Genomic DNA, 19946 nt, shown 5'->3' with positions numbered 1-19946 from the left:
ATAAAATTGTACTTATTTTACATAATTCAACATATGTTTTTGGTTGATGTTAGTTCTACGCTTTGAATTGCTCAACTAAAAATCTATTTATTTTGCAAAGTAGCCTGCCATAGATCCGAAATATTATTTGTTGTATTTACAATTGGAAACAAAACTTAATAATAAATAAAACAACTTTAACAACATAAAACAGCAACATTTACTACGTAACCGTAACCAGGACTTCGATTCAAACTTATTTATGTGGCGTTAAGAATATTACAACTCGTTGGGTGCAAAAACTTTGCGATCCGACTGGGCCTATAATGAGTGCCATTTTTCATTTTCCCTTGATATAAATTCAGGCATTTCATTACTTCTTGTGAGCGCTTTTTGGTATTGCCTGTGTTGAACGATTTTTAAAATATAGGTAACGGAGATTTTTACGCTGCTTATGGGCCGCGCCCTTTAAATAACCTGCCCGAGAACAACTTGGTACCTGTAATAAGTACGGTTTGAATATTACGCAAGTCGATTTCAACTTCCACATGTATTGGTTGTTACGTTGAATTTAACATACTTTTTCCTCGAGTTATAAACAAATAAACTTTAAAAAAAACCTTATTTTTTATGTCAATCCTTTTGAAGTTTTTGCTACAGTTGTTGAAAAGTTTTTCGCTGGCCCATATCACTTTCTGAAACAGCCAATATCACACACAAAGCATTTCATACCATAATTATGTTCTCTTTATTGCTTCTGCACTCAACCCGAGTAATAACGTTACCATTGATAACATGTTAAATTGACACAATTTTTGTAAAAAAAAATGTAATTCTAGATCATTGGCTATAACACGCGGCATTAGCAAACGAAAACGCGTACAGTGCAACGTTACATAATATGCACAAGCTTGATGGCTTCATAACATGTATAACATTCATATAGGTATATAGTACTACAAAGGAAAGTTTGGCTTACCCTATTTAAACCTTAAAAGAGAGGAAATTTCATCTCTACAAAGCGAAGCACATTTAAACCAATTGCTATGTGCGCCAAACGGAAAAAAATACGTGACGCGAATTCGTCCAAATCTGGCCTAGCACTAAAATGTTTCCTGGTAGAGCGCAATTTCGATTGTCATGTTATTTTTAAGACCAAATTTTTCGTAAATCTTGAAAGGTAAGACTAAAAATGCACAGTAATTTTCATTCTATCTTAACCGTTTTAAAAATTAAAAATAAGGTGTACAAAATAAACTATCATCCGCATATTATAGCTTAAAGTATTTTTTGCGTGTTTGGTAAACCTTTTTCCTGTATTTCAACAGACTTGTTTCGATTGTAGACGGTTGAAACTGCGTTAAAGTAAGGCCAAATTGATTTTTTTTTATTTCTGCTTACAAAATCATGATTTTGGTGAAGCTGCTTTGTTTTGTTCTTTTGGCGGCAGCTATTCCAAACAAAGGTAAGCAAACACAGTACTTTAAAGATTATCTCAGATTTAAGTTAAACTTATTGCCTTTTAGAATTTTTCATAACAACGGTACTTTCTTTATAAAACCATCTGATAAATTTATGCAACCTCCTGTTTGTATAACGCATAACGTCAAAACATGTGCTACTGTGTTGCAGCCATTGCCCAAACATGTAATCACGATATGTATTTCCTGATTGACGCATCGAGCGACATAGACCCCGGTGATTGTGCAGCTATTTCACTGGATATTATACCAAAGACTTGGGTCCAATGGCTGGTAAGAGAATAAAATTAAATATATTATCGACGGAATAATTGTAGCCTTACACCAGGGGTTCCCAACCTGGGGGCTACTCCAGTACAACAAAAGAAATAAATCAAAATTTAATAAAAATACTAGTACAGCAATAAGTTACTTGTTGATCTTGAGTTTACTTTCTTTGTTTTACTTTTAGATTTATTAATATTAATATTTTAAAATTTGCGCAATCGCTACTACCCCTGCTAAAATAAAGTAGGATGAAAGTTATCTTAAGCTTGGCTTTACATATCTACATGACAACAAAAGTGTCATGCCATAGCTGTTGCCTTTCCCATCAACATATCGTTGTGAATGTAAGTTTTCAACAATGGTACAGCTCAACAATCACATTAAATGAATATGTAATCACTAGGGCGATTATTTTTTGACTTGTTAAAATTGACACGTCAAAATCGAATAAAAATACACATAAATCGTTTACCAAATTAAAATAATATATAGCGAAAAACTAAACCAAGACGATGAAGTATGTGTGATTTATTTTGGTAGAATCGTGTTTTGACTATTAGCCGCGCAGTTTCGTACGTTCGACGTATGGGACTACGCTAAATTACAAGCACGTCTTTCGCCACCTGCAATACTAAACGAAGATTGTTTTTCACGGGTGTTGTTATGCCACGATTAGCGCAACGCTGTGTGCCAAGTCAGCTAAAATAGAAGCTGCGGTTGGGGCAAAATGAGTTGTGTCAATTGCACACTAAATACGTGGTCTTTTATGCTGATAGAGAATGAATTTGCGATAACTATTATTACATAAAAATTTGATTTTGATTTAGAAATAGCTCGAGACGCGTGACCCAATTACATTAAAAACAACGCCGCTTTCGACGGTGCATTACACCCTGACAAAAATGATAATGTGAAAATGAAACGATCTTTGGTTGGCTGCATAATCTTGAAACTGATGCCTGGCCGCCCCAAACAGACACCGCGTAACGCAATCTAATTTCTGTTTATTTTCGCGTACAAACTGCGGTAATGTGGTTATAGTGACCTCCAGACAGGGGAACGAAAATACCTAATGAATAGTGAAACAAAACAAAATCTGTCGTGGAATACTATTTACTAGGGTGGCCAAATTTTTTACATAATCGCTGATAAACAATATGATGGTTTAAGGCAGTGGTCGGCAAACGCCGGTCCGCGAGGAGTTGGTTACCGGTCCGTAGCAGGGTTATCAGATTAACATTTTGTTTAAACACGAACTGTACAAAGTCAAAAATAATTAAATGTATTTCGTTTTAATATAGCCTACTACTCCATGGTTGATTGTTTTGATAAAAAATCACAATTAGTATCAAGCTCTCGTGAGGTTCAAAACAAATAGTGTGTTGTGGCTATATGAGTTACATAGCACGTTCACAACATCCATAATGCATATTTTTATTACAAAATCTTACTTCTAGTGCTTAAAATATATCGAAAAATGGACTAAAATATCATGTGTTTTAATTTTAAGCGAGCTCACCTTAAAGTGCAATAGAATAAATTCATGCAAACAATGTTTATAAAACTATGTCCCATAATGAAATAATTAATTATTTTGAAATTTGGGCAGGAAAGGTTTCGAAAACACGAATGTATATTAATTAGTTTTAGCCTCTATAGTTTTAGACTCTATAAAAATGACAAAAAAGCCAAAAAAATCATGATTTTTCTGACATCAACCACGTTAAAAAAATTATTTTTGTTGTCAAAAAAAAAACATTCTGGCAAGCCTTGTACGTATGTCTATCCTATACTTTTCAGGTGTCGGTCTGTAGTTCGTACTTTTTCATATTGCCATTATTTTTTTTTCATTTTTATATTACGTAGGCTAACTAATAAAAGTGTCGCGTAGGGCCTGGTCAAAACTGGGATCATACATTATTATATGTTATACAAAAGTGTGACCTCTTTTGAAAGAATGCTTTAAATATCCTTATTTTGACAAGCTGGTAGGCTAAGAACATAGGAAGTTTTATTAAAATGAGCCGCGGGCTGGGTTAAATTAAATTGTTTGGCTGGCCGGATGCCGCCCGCGGGTTTCAGTAAGTTCAATAATTCCTATAGATGGGAGCATCTCTTTGCGGCAAAACAAGCGAAGTTCGTATTGAAAGTTGTATAATTATTTTTCTTTTCTGAACATTTGTTGTTTTTTAAGGCCAGTCCGCGACAAAATTTTAGTTTTAAACCGGTCCGCAGTGCAAAAAAAGGTTGCCGACCCCTGGTTTAAGGGTCATAAAAAGGCGGATTTAGTCAAATTGCGCTTCAAATAGTTTTGATCTATTCTGGTACTCATAAAGTTAAACTTTAAAACTTGAAATATTCGGCTTTCATCTTAAAAATTAATGTTTATTACGTTAATTGGGTTTATAGGTCCAATTATGAACGGGTCGTATTTTTTCGCTATAAAATAGTCTGTTAAGTTATTTGAAGCTCTCTACGCCCATCTAGCGACAGTAATATCTAGCAATATATCTCCCGTTTGTGATGTTCGCCAATATTCTATTTATGTAAATCAAATCGCAAGTAAACCATAAAAATGATACTACGAATCCCTTGTTTGTTTTTCAAGGGTGAACAACCCAACAATCGGGTCGTTTTATGGCAAACTAGTACAAAACGTTGATTTATAAGAAAACTGTTGATTGTACTTAATTCGAATTTAGATAAAAACAGAATGTTTAAAAAGGTTGTAGATTTTTGCGGTTTGTGCCAAGGGTTGGGTGCGTTATTTTGAAGGGGGTTTAAAAAAATAAATTTTAAAAATATTGTTTTGTTAATGAAATATTTACTCCCGGGAGCAGAATACGTTTATGTTTATCGTTTATCTATGGCAGTGGTCGGCAAACAGTGGGCCGCAGAGCCATTTTTAGTGGGCCGCGTGATAGCCGTACATTCATTGCCTTTATTTTAAGACTTAGTGTGGCAAATTTTTTTTATATTGTCTCACGTGGTTCAGACTCACGTGCCAAATATGGCCCTGAGAGCCTGTCGAACAATATTTTTGCTAACTTTAATTATATATAAACAAAAAATTGTGCGCGCTTCGCGCGTATAATCCTCGTTTTATAGTATGTTGTACAATAAGGCATGGTGTTTTTTCAGCATCAAGGCGCCGTGTAATATTTCACGTTAAAAAATTATTCTAAATGCGCCACTGTTTTCGGAGTGGGCCTTTCAATAGCTCTGAAAATAATGCTTTGGGCCGCAACAAAAAAAGTTTGACAACAACTGATCTATGGTGTCTGGGGCATCAAACACATATTTTTTTAATTGATTGTAGGTTTTTTACTAATATGAGGGGTGATTAATTGTTTTTTTATTTGGTTTGAGGGGGACGGGGAAGAGGGGGTTAAATCAATAAGCGTTTTTTTGTGGAAAAAATATTTACATTTACGTCAGAAGTGATGGCAGAAAATTTTCGGCCCATATCTGTTTTTGCTTGCAGAAGCAAATCAAGAAAAAGTACAGCTTAATATAAACCGTAAAACGAATAAACCAAAGTGTAATATTTAATATTACGAAAATTAACCTGGTAAATAACCCTGTTTATAACGACCTCATTTTTAACCACCCATAAAAATAAGGCCCTGTAAAATACACCCTGACAAAACACAACCGCACCCCCGTCTAGTTTTGTGTTGTATTTGCATCATTTTATCATTCTAACCCCTGGTTACTGTATAAGCCATTTTTTTTAATTAAACCATTTATACAAGGGTAAAACATATTCTAGTACACCCTATTTGAGCTGAATAAAAAGGTATCATAACTTTAAAAAATGAAGTACCAGTGTTGGCGGCGAAAAGTTGCAAGCAGTGCTTAAAATGCGTCGTGTCCCATCGGTCTCCATACGACGAATGCCAACGCTATCGTATACTCACTAGTTAATCGCACATCAAGAAACCACGTAGCGCTGAGGAAATCTGAGGCTCTAAAAGTCACATAAGGCTATACCCAGGGAAACCGAGTCGGCGGGTTGCCGACCTGGAATGGCATTTCCCGCGCCCAAATACTTTTAGTCATTAGTTCGGCACGAAATGGCTGCGATACAGTAGGTAGATTTGCGATGAGCTGAAACAAGTTTGGAAAACACTGCCTAATATAAGTTGAAACATTGATTTAGTTGATGCATAATATTTATCTGACGTTTCTCTTTTTTTAATAGGACTGGCGTCGTCGGGTCAGTGCAGTTCTTGAATTTTTCGCCGAAGATGTAGTCACGTCAGCGATTAACGCTGGTGTGCAATTATGGAGTAGCCAGGCGGTTACAATTGGAAAGTAAGAGTGTTTTTAAGTTTAAATAAGTATCTTACCAGCAAATTAAGTCATAGCACAAAGGCGTAGATTTAAAGTTTTTTTTTAATTTTATACCAATTGTCAAAACTGTGTTGGATCACAGAACGACGGCCTTTAAAGGAAAATTGGATCCCAGTATCCCGTTGGTAATAAATAAAGTTTTTATTTACAGTTACGATACTTCCCCAAACTTTACGGCTGCGATTATGGATTTACAAACCAGAGCAACCCCACTTTGTACTGGAAAATCTGAGTGGGTGGAGATTCTTGGCCAGGCAATACGCTCCAACGCTCAATTTACAAACTGGGGATACGAGGGGCCCGCATCATTACGACCTTTTGAAAGCACCACATTTACGGGTAAGTTTAGCTCTGTGATGTAACGACCTAAACAAAATCCACAAATTACATTTCAATAAAAGGCCTGCATTTTTCTTAAAATGTTAAACACTTAAAACACTGTTTTACCGTTCTACTTAAGGCCTTGCTGCTCAAGACATTTCTAAATAAACCATTACAAGAAAATAAATCACAAAAATACAACGCACAGCAAACATCAATTCGTTTTTTCAAACAAAAGTTATCCTATATCTGCTGAGGCATTAACAAAGTCTACTTTTAAAGTCTTTCCCCAATGCGTTTCTGTTAGGAATAAAGCAAACACTTCCACCTTCTATTCATTCCGATTATAAAGTTCTGCTAAGAATTTGTAGCCATTCATTATTTTTCAGTGTTGTTCTTAAAAGAACTCATATGCTTATATACTTCTTTACGATTTTGTAAATTGAACTAAAACATCGTTAGTATTATAAATCCTTTGTATTTATTTTTTCATGCAATTGATAATAACTTTTTTATGTAATCCAAAATATTGTATCCTATTAACTTTGCTTTTATTGCATTTTTAAAGCGATTATTTTCGTCACAACCCAAATGGTACTTTCGCTTCCGAATATCGAAGAGAGAATGTCGTTCATTCGTCCACACTTAGACAATTTGGTTATCATCACAGACAATTCTACCCCAAACAGCATCAAAGAGCAACAAATGAGGTTTCGATTTTTGTAAAAGTTTGATCTTTTGTTGTTAAGAGGTTTATTGAAGAATTTATTATATTATGGAAACAACTATCCCACATTTGGTATACACCTCACTATACGATTGTTCCCAAGAAAGACATGTTTTCTCCTAACTTCACGTAATCAGTAATCACTTATGTGAAAGCAACAAAACTACATGCAAATTATTTTCTTCTGGCGCATAGCGTGACCGTTTCAAAGGGGATGTCACATAACCAGCAAGGGCGTATCCAGTAAATTAAAAAGAGGGGGATCCAACTTAGGGAAATTCCCCAATTTTCCGTCTGACGGTAATGAATAATGACACGCCATAAGAAAACTAATCAGAAAAAATTAACGTCCAGCAAAAGCGAACCATGAGTCGTTGACACTCAGGTCAGGCACCAGCTGCGAAATCGCTTAGTGTGCAATCGATAACTTCAGGCGAAAACCTACACGAAGACTGTGAAATATGTGTAATTGATTTTGGTAGAATCATAATTCGACTATCAGCAGGGCAGTTTCCTATGTTTCATATATGGCAGGGGCGTGCAACCGCGAAGACAAAAGGTGTGGCCCGCGTTGTTTTTGACTTTGTTTTTGGCCCGCACCACAAAACATTGAGGTATAAATGTTAAAATACTGACGTAAGCAGAAAGCGAACGTAACTCCAAAGTAATGTGACCTGTTAACAAAATAAAACTACAAAAATGTGTTTTGGATGCTTTTGCGGAAAGTGTACAAGTTGTGTGAAAGTTGAACATGTGTATTACACTGAGTGCTGCAATTTTTTTGTTCTTAAGATGCATTTGAAAAGCTGCTTATGGGCTATGTAGCAATACCATAATAAAAAATGGCCGTTTTATCTTTTTCGCTCGTATGAAGTTTAATTGTCTTTCAATCAATTTCAATGTTTATGTTAGTTGTAAAAAAACAAGAAACAAATTTATCTCTGCGCAGCTGAAAATTTGTTTTTTTTTACCGCAAACCTTTCGATCTAAATAAGTTTCCACAGCTGAAAAAATTTGTCGCTTCAAGAATAGCATTGTTCGGTTCAACGTACGTGTGTGAACAATTTACTTCCGAACTGGGGTGCACGAAATCTGACTGACTAATGTACACCTGGAGAGTGGACTTCGGGTTCCAAAACTTCAAGTGAACCTGGATAGGGTGGTTGGGAAAGCAAACCAGCTTCAAAGCTCTCATTAAAGTAATATTAAAAACTTTTCCGTTGATTAACAATAAACTTTCGTGGTAGTCACAACAGGTGGTCGACGAGATATATCCAAGTGGCCCGTGGTCTAATCCAAATAGATATATTTGGCCCGGCAGTGTGAAAGGTTGCACACCCCTGATATATGGGACTACTATAAATTACAAGCACGCCTTTTGCCACCTGCAATACTAAACGAAGTTTTTTTTTTCCGGCTGGTATCATACCACGATTAGCGCAACATCTGCGCCAAGCTGTGTGCCAAGTCAGCAAAAACAAGCTGCTGTTGAGGGAAAATAGGTTGCGTCAATTGTACACCAACATCGGATATTAGCGCAGACAGCAAACAGCGATGGAACATTCGCTGCCTAACTCGTTTTTAGCAGGAATAAAAAAGAAGGCTTGACTTCAGTCTCAATCGTCGAATACGCGCTTGCTATTCAGCCTACCTGAACAAATAACAAAAGATAAAAAATACCCTGCGCTTACGGTCGACCAAACAAAAGACGAAAAAGGGCGTTTTGCGTTTTATTTTAGTTTCGCATTAGCTTAAGACGCGTGACCTAATTACATCAAAAACAGTGCCGGTTCGGACAGTTTGTAAACCAAAAACGAACAAAAAACATAATATCACTTACAAAAAGCGAGGTCCTATCACTCAAACCTGAATACGCCATTGATGAACAGAAACCCAAATAACGTAGGGCGTCTCGGGGTAAAAATGTACGTGTAGTGTATTCTAGCCGCTGAAAAAGAAGATTGTTAGGAGTTACGGTTGTTTAAAATAGTCTGTTCAACACAAAAAAGACGCAACACCTCGTTGACGCATTTAAGTCACGTGATTTTAATTGTGCGTGAAACACTATGGAATTGCGATGTCAGAACAGCCTCTGTGACGTATCAATCACAAACTGTTCCACTTCGTTGTCAGCGAAATTAACGATGCTTTTCAACAAATGTGTTGTTATTGTAGTTTAATTTCGCCAATATGCATAAAAGCGTGCAACGACCCTGCCTGTTACAACTACGACGGCCATTTTTTTCAAAAATTGAGGCTAACAAAGCGTTCATTAAAGCGACCTGCGGCGAAGAGCGCTTAACCGGCTTAAGCCGCACAAAAGTATTCAAGGGCCGTGGTTTAAGACTTCTGCTGTGCACGATGTTTCCGGGTAACACATATAGACCAGTGCCCCACCCCAACAAAACTGTCTAAATAATTCTTAGTTCAAGATAAATTTAAGCCAACTAAGTTTAGGATGACTTATCGTGGCGAAACTATTTCCGAAACCTATACCTAAACAAGCATTAGTAAGTCTAAAACATTAGTATTTATATATATACAGTAAAACTTGCTTTTCGTAACTCACGGTTTCTGCATAAAAGAAGGACAATTTTTTTGGATTTTTTAATTTAGCGTTTAAACATAATAAATGTGAGGGCCAAACAAGTTCGGATATTTGACACTTATAATTAAGAACTGGAAGATACTCGTAAGCCGAATATACATAAAAAGCGGGACAACAACATGTTTTCTACATGCTGTTTATTACTTTATAATGACAATAATTTTTGTGTATTTTTACCCAAAACATCAAGGCTAGCAGCTTGTGGAAACGCCACTGCCACATTTTGTCCATTCATATTTTACTTGGACAAACCCAACGATGGTAATGTGCCTATCTCCGTCCAAGCGATCCGAGACGTTATCGATTCTGAAAGATGTAATAATCGGGATATCGTCCGTAAGTACATTTCATTACATATTATGGACTCCTGCAGAAAGACCGAAATTAGAAAAAAATCAACTTTCGAATAAAACACAGTTCGGAAAAGACCAAAATGGGACAAATACGTGTAATAGTCGGAAGAACGTCTATATCGCAATAGTGCCGAAACACTTTTGAATAAACCCTAAATAGCAAGAACCAAGTCCAAAGGGTCCCAACCCATTTTGCTTAACCCTAAATCCCACCCCTAACTGCATCACTAACCCTAATAATTTCAACCCTAACCCTAACTCTAGTCATACTTTCTAGTCCTAACAGTCGCAAGTTGTCCGGTGCCAAACTATAGCGGCGTTGAAACGTCCTCACCTAAACGGCCGATGCCAGACCGGTGGCCCTAAAACGTCTCATCTCTCCTTTTATATGTATTATTTTGTCTATTTAGCTCTTATTTCGACAGGTTATGTTTTATTCAGGCGATTTTCGGTTGTATTACGTCATACATTATCGTGTCTTTAACTTTATTAAGTCGTTTGTCTCAATAAGATGGTATGACTGTATTGCGCGTAAAACTATTTTATGAGTTTCCTATTTTATATTCTATACGTTTCTAAACTCACAAAAGCATACAATGTACCTGTAACTGAAATAGTTTTCCTGACAAGCAGGCCCTAACTTCACTGCTTCCTGCTCTGTTGAGTCGGTGACATTCACAATACCACTGAATCTGTTGGGAGAATTAACAGCTAGTGACCTGGTAGCCCTAAACGCGACGTGCGATTTGAATGCAATGTCAAGCGTAATGGGCGCTGACCTGGTGATCGTGATCCCGTTTGGAAAATGTGGCTCTGTCATACAGGAGGTATATGATACTGTTGAACTAAGTAGACTATATACAAGTTACTTGTAGTGCTTTAAAATAAAATTGTAAATTGTTCTAAAATTATGTGCCGCCCATAAATAAAACATTTGTTACCGAGTCAAACTCAGATTTAATTAGATTTTAAAGTTTGGAGTAACTGTCATCGTTTTTATTAAGCTTTCGTATTCCGAAACTAATACCCTGCAAGAAGTGTGTTCGTTTAACAATCCAATAACGAATAAGGTCTTTTATAGGGTCAAAAAAGCGAACTTTTGACATTGTGCCGTACAAAGTAAATGCATGTTTTTATTTTAAAACATACAAGTTTTCCCTGCAATACATGGGGACAATATGTTGAGGCCCTAATAATTTATAAAGAAACTACTATTTTTTTTCATTTGTATCCAAAATTAAAGAATAAGAACCACTGCTTTAGTACAACTGTTCAGTTCAGTTGGATTCGTTTGGTAATTTAATTTTTACAAATACTTACCTTTATAAAAACATAAAAAAACATGCGCATTTCAAACCACGGCTAAATTATCCACTTATTTGGTATCGGATCGGCACCGATACTGCCCTAAATTGGTATCCTACAAGTACAGAATTGGCTAGTACGACTTAGGATCGGGTAGCGGCTCCGATCCAAGTTCTATTGGAAATTCTTATACTCACAGGTCGTCTTATTGTTCTGTGACGAACTATATTGTGCTAAAAACTTTTTTTTTATTGGACCCAGGACAAGCTAACTACAGATTCCATTGCTGTATAAAATACTATTTTTCAGGATGGTGAGAACACTATTATGTACCAACAAGTCATGACGGGCAGTTCAAATCTCCCATTTGTTGAATTTAACGCTTCCTGCACATTTCCAACGAATATTAATGATTCTGTTGGAGCTTTGAGGCCACAGGGCATCATCATCAACCAAAACATAAGCAAGTTATCCAGTTACTCTCTTTCCATGGAGTCGTTTAGCGACGATGGATTTACAAATTTGATTTCACAAGCATCTCCGGTAAACCTAAAATGAATATTTATAACAGTATTTTTTTTAATATTTGTAAACCTTTCGTTTCATACTTAAACTGCTGTCTTTGTTGCGGTCTACCTAGTTTTTGGAGAGGAGCCAAGGTATTTATATTTGTTTCATAATTTAAAGTTATGTGTACGTATGTTGCAGATAGTCATTGGCTGTAAGGTGTTTGTTGAGGCTAACAGCGTTCTGCAACAAGGGGTCAGTCTTGTGACCACAATGTGCTATGCCACGCCCTCTTCAGACCCTAACGACTTGGTTACTTACGACCTTGTTACTTCTGGCTGTAGGCAAGACCCAACGTTCTTTTTCTTGCCCAAGCCAACTCCTCATACTGTTCGCTTTGTCTTTGAGATGTTTGAGTTTGCCACCGGAGTCGGCAAGCCGGTAATGGCCATTGATAACTTTTATTTAGCTCCTCGATACATCATCGCACTAAAAAGTTATTTATTTTGTCATCCACTTTCTTGGGGTACTGATTACAATTATTACCCGCAACTATTAACCAAAACCATGAAATTATTTGGGAGCTTTTCAGTGACAGTGTATTACTTTAGGAAAAGTAAGTACTGGGTTTTCCAATCCAGAGATTGCCAGGGGTGGGTGGAGGGTTATCAAAATATAACCTGAAAAGCAAAAACGATGTAAATTAAAACCTTCGCAATACAATTACAGCACGCCCCAGCGGTCTAACCTCTCTGGGTACGAACCGGGTACGAACCGCTATACACTAAAGAGATTTTAATCTAAGTTTAATTTTGTAGCCTATATTGTGCCTTAGCCACAAAAAACGAAACCATTTTACTTATAAACAAAATGTTAACATTTAATTATACCGCTGCATGTTTTGAGTGGAAATTATTGTGTTAGGGATTAGGCTACAATTTAGAATTTTAGATAATCATAAATATTTTTGTTATTTCTAAATGCTCTGGTAGTTGGTTTATACAACGTTAGGCTACTACGCTGTTAAGGTTAAACCTTATGAACAATAAATAATTTTAAATAGGCTACGACACACTTATTTTACAGCTACTTTACGAAGCATCTTAATAAATTAAAAACTATTTTCTCTCATTAAATAGTCCACCTAAGGGATGTGCGACACACGTTTTTATCCGATACTGTTACATTAAAGTTTCAGGCTACCGACTTTACGACCTGTCGGTAAGCCAAGTGCTACACGTGTCATAAGCTGTACTAATATTACATAACGTAAATAAAAAATAAAACACATAAAACGATAAGAGCGGCCAACGTCTTAAAAGGTGGCGAAAACGTTATCAAGCTTTCTAAATGTTTTCTTAAGCTCCCCAAAACCCGACTGACCACATTCATTTTCGACTGCTACGCGAATCACAACAACGAGAGAAAGAAATGGTTTAAGGTTCAAACGTAACTAATTATTAGGTGCCAACGGAAAACGTGATAAGATAAGAATAAAAACGTGAAAGGTGAGGTGTAAAAGTGGAAAAGCGATATACAGTGAGTGAGAAAGAAAGAGTGAAAAGAACAACAAGAGTACAAACGACAAAGCAAATAAACAATACCAACCGCAAACAATAAAATAATCGGTGCAACAATACCACTACCCAAAATTATAGGCAAAATATATCGCGATCCGATGCGATACTATTGCTAAAAATTAAATTAAAACGTTTAAAGGTATTAATTTGGTTGTGATTCCACAATAAACACCATACAAAAGCCGGGGGAATCTCTTTGAACATTTTTTTGCTGGCGACTATAGAGCCTAAACGCAATAGGCCTGAGTCTAACCATTAAAATTAGTGCAAAATTGATAAACTATTTTTGTCGATTTCTCTTTAGAGTGCACAGAAGCCTCCGGTGTATATCCACTGCATGTTCCGTGTATGTATGGATTCTGACACCACTGATGCTTGTAACCCAGTATGCACAGCGTCACGCAGAAAGCGACAGAATAATGAAGATAGCAATGATGTTGACAATTTAATTACAAAAACCATTGGTCCGTTCTATGGTAAGTTGATTAATGACTTTCATTAAGATTATAGCTATTGAAAAAGTCAAGCATTGAACGACCATTTGCGAATAGTATAAAAATAGTATATACAAAAACATGTAAGGAAATATTTAATCTCCACTGAATTCACTACAGCTTAGCGTTTTAAAGCTTGCCTATTGCTAAAAAAAACAGCTTTGTGCGAAAAACAGGTCTTACTTGGACACTTATTTAAAGATTTCTTTCGTGCCCGCACAATAGTGCAGCTGGCAGTTGACAGACACAAGTGTTGCTGGCAATAAACACGTTTAATTAAAATGCTTTTTGTATGCAGTTACCAAACAAGAAATACACATATCAAACAACTAAGACTATTATATATGTAGCATTAACTCGACCCCTAACTTTCGATTTCCTAATATTTTTTCATATTTTTATTTATTTTACATAATCTACATTAATTGCCTTTTTTATGGGTATTGTAGAACTCTTGCCTTAAACTAATGAAAACTTTGTTTAACTGTCATATTCTATATTCCCCCCACAATCACTCTAATGTAAAAACAGACTGAATGAATTTCAAAATAGAATGAAAATAATATGTTTTATTTGATAAAACTTTAATAAGTATTTAAAAAATATTTTCTTTCGCATTTCGTTGTAAAAGCGGCCACGTGCTTTTTGATTACATTTAACTTACTGATGTGAATATACATTAAGATATATCAGACTTTATTTCGATACCGATGCCACTTTGTACTTCATTTCGATGCCGTTACTAGATAGTTTAGGCAAAATATACTGCCGATCCGAAGCCTAACGAAGTGAAAGACATTCAGTTATGGATCTCAAATCATTACTACAATGCTAAAATTAATTTGGAATCGGATTAGTACCGATACTGCACGATAGTATACCAAAACTTGGCATGCGGCATCGGCTACGATCCGATATTATCGGACAACTCTGATATACATTCTGACTTGTAACATTTTTATAATAGTTGATGATAGCAAAAGCTCGCTGGAGTCTGATCAAAATCAAAGAGGTGAAAGTGAAAACGTCAATGTGGATCAGCAATGGTGGCAACAAAATCAGGGTTGGCTTGTCAAGCCAAGTTTTACATCTTCCCTATATTCAGTTATTGGCCACGCCGTTTTCCTGTGCGTATTTAAGTTTAAATATATTAAAATATAGAAGTGGTAAATACAATAAACGTAATTAATTGGAAATGTATAAGTTGACATTAATTGACCAATCACTCCCGATGTGATTTATGTTTATCCAACGTTTGGCAACATAATTATTACCTGATTCCTAATATGAATGTCCAATAATAGTGGACCAGAGATACCCGGTGCCACGTCGTAAAAGTAGAATAGGTACTTGTGGCAAAACCGCGTTCTGTATGTTGCATGGTTAATTTTGTTTTCGAACTATAGTAGGTTAATTACCACCTACTGTATAGCAGGGGTCGGCAATGTTTTGCGTGTCGCGGGACAAACCACACTCATATGCATTTCATGATAACCACGGTTAATCAGGAGCCAACCTATATGTTTATAAAATAAAATGAGTCTAATTAAACTCAAAAAGGTATCAACGCGCGAAAAAAAAAAAAAAAAATTCCAATAGTTTTCATGCTCACGTCGCTTTGGCCTGACAGGAGTCCCTCAAAATGCAAATACACTATACAGTAAACGAGATTCCCACGGAGCTCGAATTTTTATTCATTTTTGTTTAGTTAAGTTTATTAAAAATATGGGACATGACCTTGTTTTCAGTTTGTAAAAGAGGTCGCGGGGGAGATAATTCACACTGGCGGGATTGATCCTGCCGTCCCCTGATCTAGAACTAAATTTCGAAAAACTAATAGTAAACTTTAGTATAATAACCTGGATAAAACTGACTGTTAAACGTTTAAATTTAATCTATTTTGCTTGAGCTTACTAGTGACGTCATTTGCTATAAAATCAGACCGCGGTAGTTTTTGTGTAAAATATCGAGTAAAATAACGCCCTGAAGACCATGATATTCTCCAAAATGGAAGTTATACAAACCAAATAGAGATAAACGCATTTTGAATTTGTCGGTAGTTTACGTTAACCCAGTGGTCGGCAAACGCCGGTCCGCGGACCGGTACCGGTCCGCGAGGAGTTGGTTACCGGTCCGTAGCAGGGTTGTCAAATTAAAATTTTGTTTAAACACGAACTGTACGTAAAAACCTGATAAAAAGTCAAAAATAATTAAATGTATTTTTATATTTAAAACACATTTACCTTCGTTTCAATATAGCCTACTACTCCATGGTTGATTGGTTTGATAAAAAATCTCAATTATAGTATCAATCTCTCGTGAGATTCTAAACAACTATAGTGTGTTGTGGCCATATGAGTTACATAGCACGTTCACAACATCCTTATTGCATTTTTTATTACAAAATCTAACTTCTAGTACTTACAATATATCGAAAAATGGACTAAAATATCACGTATTTTAATTTTAAGCGTGCTAACCTTAAAGTGCAATAGAATTTCATGCCAACAATGTTTATAAACTATATGTCCCATAATGAAATAATTTATTATTTTGACATTTAGGCAGAAAAGGTTTCGAAAAAACGTATGTATATTAATTAGTTTTAGACTTAAAAATGACAAAAACAAAAAGTCTAACGATTTTTCTGACATCAACCACGTTAAAAAATGATTTTTTGTTGTCAAACAAGCCATTCTGGCAAGCCATGTACGTATGTCTATCCTATACTTTTCAGGTGTCGGTCTGTGGTTCGTACTTTTTCATAGTGCCATTTATTCATTTTTATATTACGTAGGCTAACTATTGAAAGTGTCGTGTAGGGCCTGGAAATGGAATCATACATTATTATATGTTATAGAAAAGTGTGACTTCTTTTTAAGGAATGCGCTAAATATCCTTAGTTTGACAAGTTGGTAAGAGTATAGGAATTGGCAATAATGGTATACAAGTGTAGTTTAAGAAAAAACGTTATGGCCTAAAAGTTTTATTGAAATGAGCAGCGGGCTGCGTTAAATTAAATTGCTTGGCGGGCCGGATGCCGCCCGCGGGTTTCCGTTAGTTTATTAATTCCTAGGTAGGAGCATCTCTTTGCGGCAAAACAAGCATAAAGTTCGCATTGAAAGTTGTAATAAATTTCTTTTCCTGGACATTTGTTGTTTTTTAAGGCCGGTACGCGACAAAATTTCAGTTTTAAACCGGTCCGCAGTGCCAAAAAGGTTGCCGACCCCTGCGTTAACTGATAAAAAGCTTAAAGCTAAATTCCCCTCAACTTAAAAGTTATGCCAATATAACTTCGAATATATTTTTTTCAAATCTTTATATAACTTATTTTCTTTTTAATTGGTCGCGTAAAACTTTTGACTTAATTAACCTAAACAAAACACTACTTTATATTAGTTTAAAATATTCTCATAAGTTAACTGGACGAGCAAGTTTCTTTAGGTTTCTTGTTTGTAAATTTCTCGTTGCTACGTTATTTGGCAACACTAAGTAAACTTTTTTACTATTGAATATATTGTAGAGTTCATTATTTTAATATATACCAGGATATCACTGCATCTACACGGTGTAACGTTCGCCCAAACTCTTTTGCAGGATAGCTTGCGGCTTAACTGTTGTGATTCTCATGCGAAAAATCAAAGGACGTTCAAATGAAAGAAATTTCAACCCAATCCCAGGAGTCGTTCCCTACAAATGTTGTTCAAAGGGATGCAACAAGCTACCAAGTTAATATTCTTTTTTATATTGATAAAATATGTTTACATACGAGAAATAAGATGAAAGCAAAACCAGAGTAATACTTGGACGCAATTTGTAACCTGCAAGTTGTTGCCACTATCGACAATTGGATATTTTGCTAACAATGTTATGTCTGACATAATAGACTGTGCCAGCTTTTGCAAATTCGAATCTAAGCAGAAATATGCTTATAGTATTGTATTCTCAAAGCGTTTTAAAGCAAAACTATATTAGTTCTTCGACAATCAAGACGCTGTATCATCCTTCCATATTTTAATTTTTACACTAATTATTCAGATTACTCTCACAAATCAGAAGAGCTTCCTGTAGAGTGCAAAACTTGCTACAACCTTCCAACCTTGGTAGATGTCATACCAATTGAAAACGTAGAAGATGTTAATTGCGAGGATCCTCCGCAATACGTTCCATAAAAACGAATAAACATGTATAGACCTACATTGTTGCTATCATATTCTTTAACCTAATATATTTCCCAAGTCATCTTTCTCTGACACACAAGTTTATTTAAATATGCCAACATTACAAATATGATCGTTATACTCTTAATCCAATGCAATATTGTAAAAGCACGTCAAACCAAAGGTGCCAGATTACCACACATGTTTGATGCTGGCAATTTAATGTTTTGTTGTGTTTTCGTTTCGACACAATACTACTTACCATAGTTCGTAAATCGATCAATTTTAAAATATTTTGTTTTGACTTTAACATTTTCTTAATATTGCTATTTTACAATATGTAGTATACACGTTTTACAAAATGGATTGAAATAGATTACACTATACTATAGCGTGGTAAATTTGTTTTGCTGTTTTTCTTTTCCAATTATACGGAATATACATATAACAACGAGTCGGTCAGAAATTTGTAAAATTTTAGAAAGCAGCGCTTTGTGGTGCAACTGTTTTACTTAATTGGCACATTATTCGGATGTTAAGAATTCGTTTATGTCATGTTTTATTAAACGCAAAACTCTACTTTTCGTAGTATAACCTTACGGAGAAAAGAGTCAAATATATCGGTTATGTATTAAAATTATTTTGAGTGTGGACTTTAGCAAGTTTGAATTACATATAAAGTTTGACTGTAAAGGTAAACTTGGTAATTGCCCTCGTGTTATTAAGGTAATTAAACTGCAGTTATTTTTGCATGCTCTAGTATTTAAGAAAAAAATATTTTTTGACAAAATGGAATGGTTTCAATAAAGACTTGAAAAAATTGCAATAGAAATAATCAAGTTTATCAGTCTTTGTCTAAATTGACAAAAAGTAATTCACAAAAGATGTAAAGATGATATCCTGTATTACGTTTTCCAAGCGTCGGATTACGCTACTAAAATCGAAATAGCGATCGTGTCTCACAGACGTTTAGACGAACAATTCCGCAGCACATTGAGATAGCGCTTTAGCTTGTCGCAATCCTTAAGGGCCTTTATCTTTCTCAGCTGGAACAGCAAATCACTTCCTTTTACGCTCTATAACCTTACACGCAGAATGCAACAGGTTCACATATATATGCATATTTGAGTACTTCACGTAAACATTTCGTATTATAAAGTCCATTGAATAATAACTTCAAATTTAATAAAAAAAATGGGATTTTAGTCACAATCGATATATACCGTAGCCTGAACGTAGTAGATTACATCTCTAAACAATGTGCAAACCATACATTACTTAGCAAGCCAGTTATTCTAAATACATTTGTTTAGAATAAGTAAGTCTGAAATACCAACGTTTTTCTTGTGAATCATAATTATCAAGCAATTCATCGCGATTTGGTACTTACCGGTCTTTTGAATGTATCTGACATATCCTGCTTGTGTTTCTGAAACCTTGCGTTCGAATACAGCTGCGGCTTAAATAAATAGGAGACACCATCTGCAGTTAATTCGCAATGAAAGAAGAAAACAAAAACGCTGGCTTTTATACATCAAATTACTATCTCATCGTTTAATGATAATCCAACATCCGAAGAAATTACAAATAAATATAAAAAGTCCAACGCTATAGCAAAGCTGTCAGAAATCTTTATTTGCAGTCAGTGTAATTTCGTCAACGTATACCATGGAACAAAACGAGGGGGTTGTCCTAGACTGCGTTTCAGTGGATTCGGAAAGCATCGAAACTTCTTCACGCGACAGATACAACGAGCAGGACATGTCCGTGTTTAGTCACTTAGCTAGTTGCCCGTCAGTTGGTAAAAT

At 35.5% G+C, this 19946-nt stretch overlaps 1 protein-coding gene across 1 annotated transcript; it reads left to right on the top strand.

Moving 5' to 3' along the window:
* Positions 1-1637: 1637 nt before the first annotated feature.
* Positions 1638-18684, top strand: LOC146160462 (uncharacterized). Its single transcript, XM_083384948.1, has 12 exons — positions 1638-1733; positions 5932-6044; positions 6235-6422; positions 6973-7114; positions 9930-10075; positions 10726-10919; positions 11707-11940; positions 12106-12345; positions 13789-13960; positions 14946-15105; positions 17576-17706; positions 18017-18684. Exons 1-12 carry the CDS (start codon positions 1638-1640, stop codon positions 18148-18150), a joined length of 1950 nt encoding a protein of 649 aa, XP_083241074.1. The 3' UTR covers positions 18151-18684.
* Positions 18685-19946: the final 1262 nt, after the last annotated feature.

This window comes from Ascidiella aspersa, chromosome 3, assembly GCF_963924565.1.
Source record: "Ascidiella aspersa chromosome 3, kaAscAspe10.2, whole genome shotgun sequence".
Taxonomy (NCBI): Eukaryota; Metazoa; Chordata; class Ascidiacea; order Phlebobranchia; family Ascidiidae; genus Ascidiella; species Ascidiella aspersa.
The sequence above is the reverse complement of the archived record's forward strand: the minus strand, read 5'-3'. Positions and strand labels throughout refer to the sequence as shown.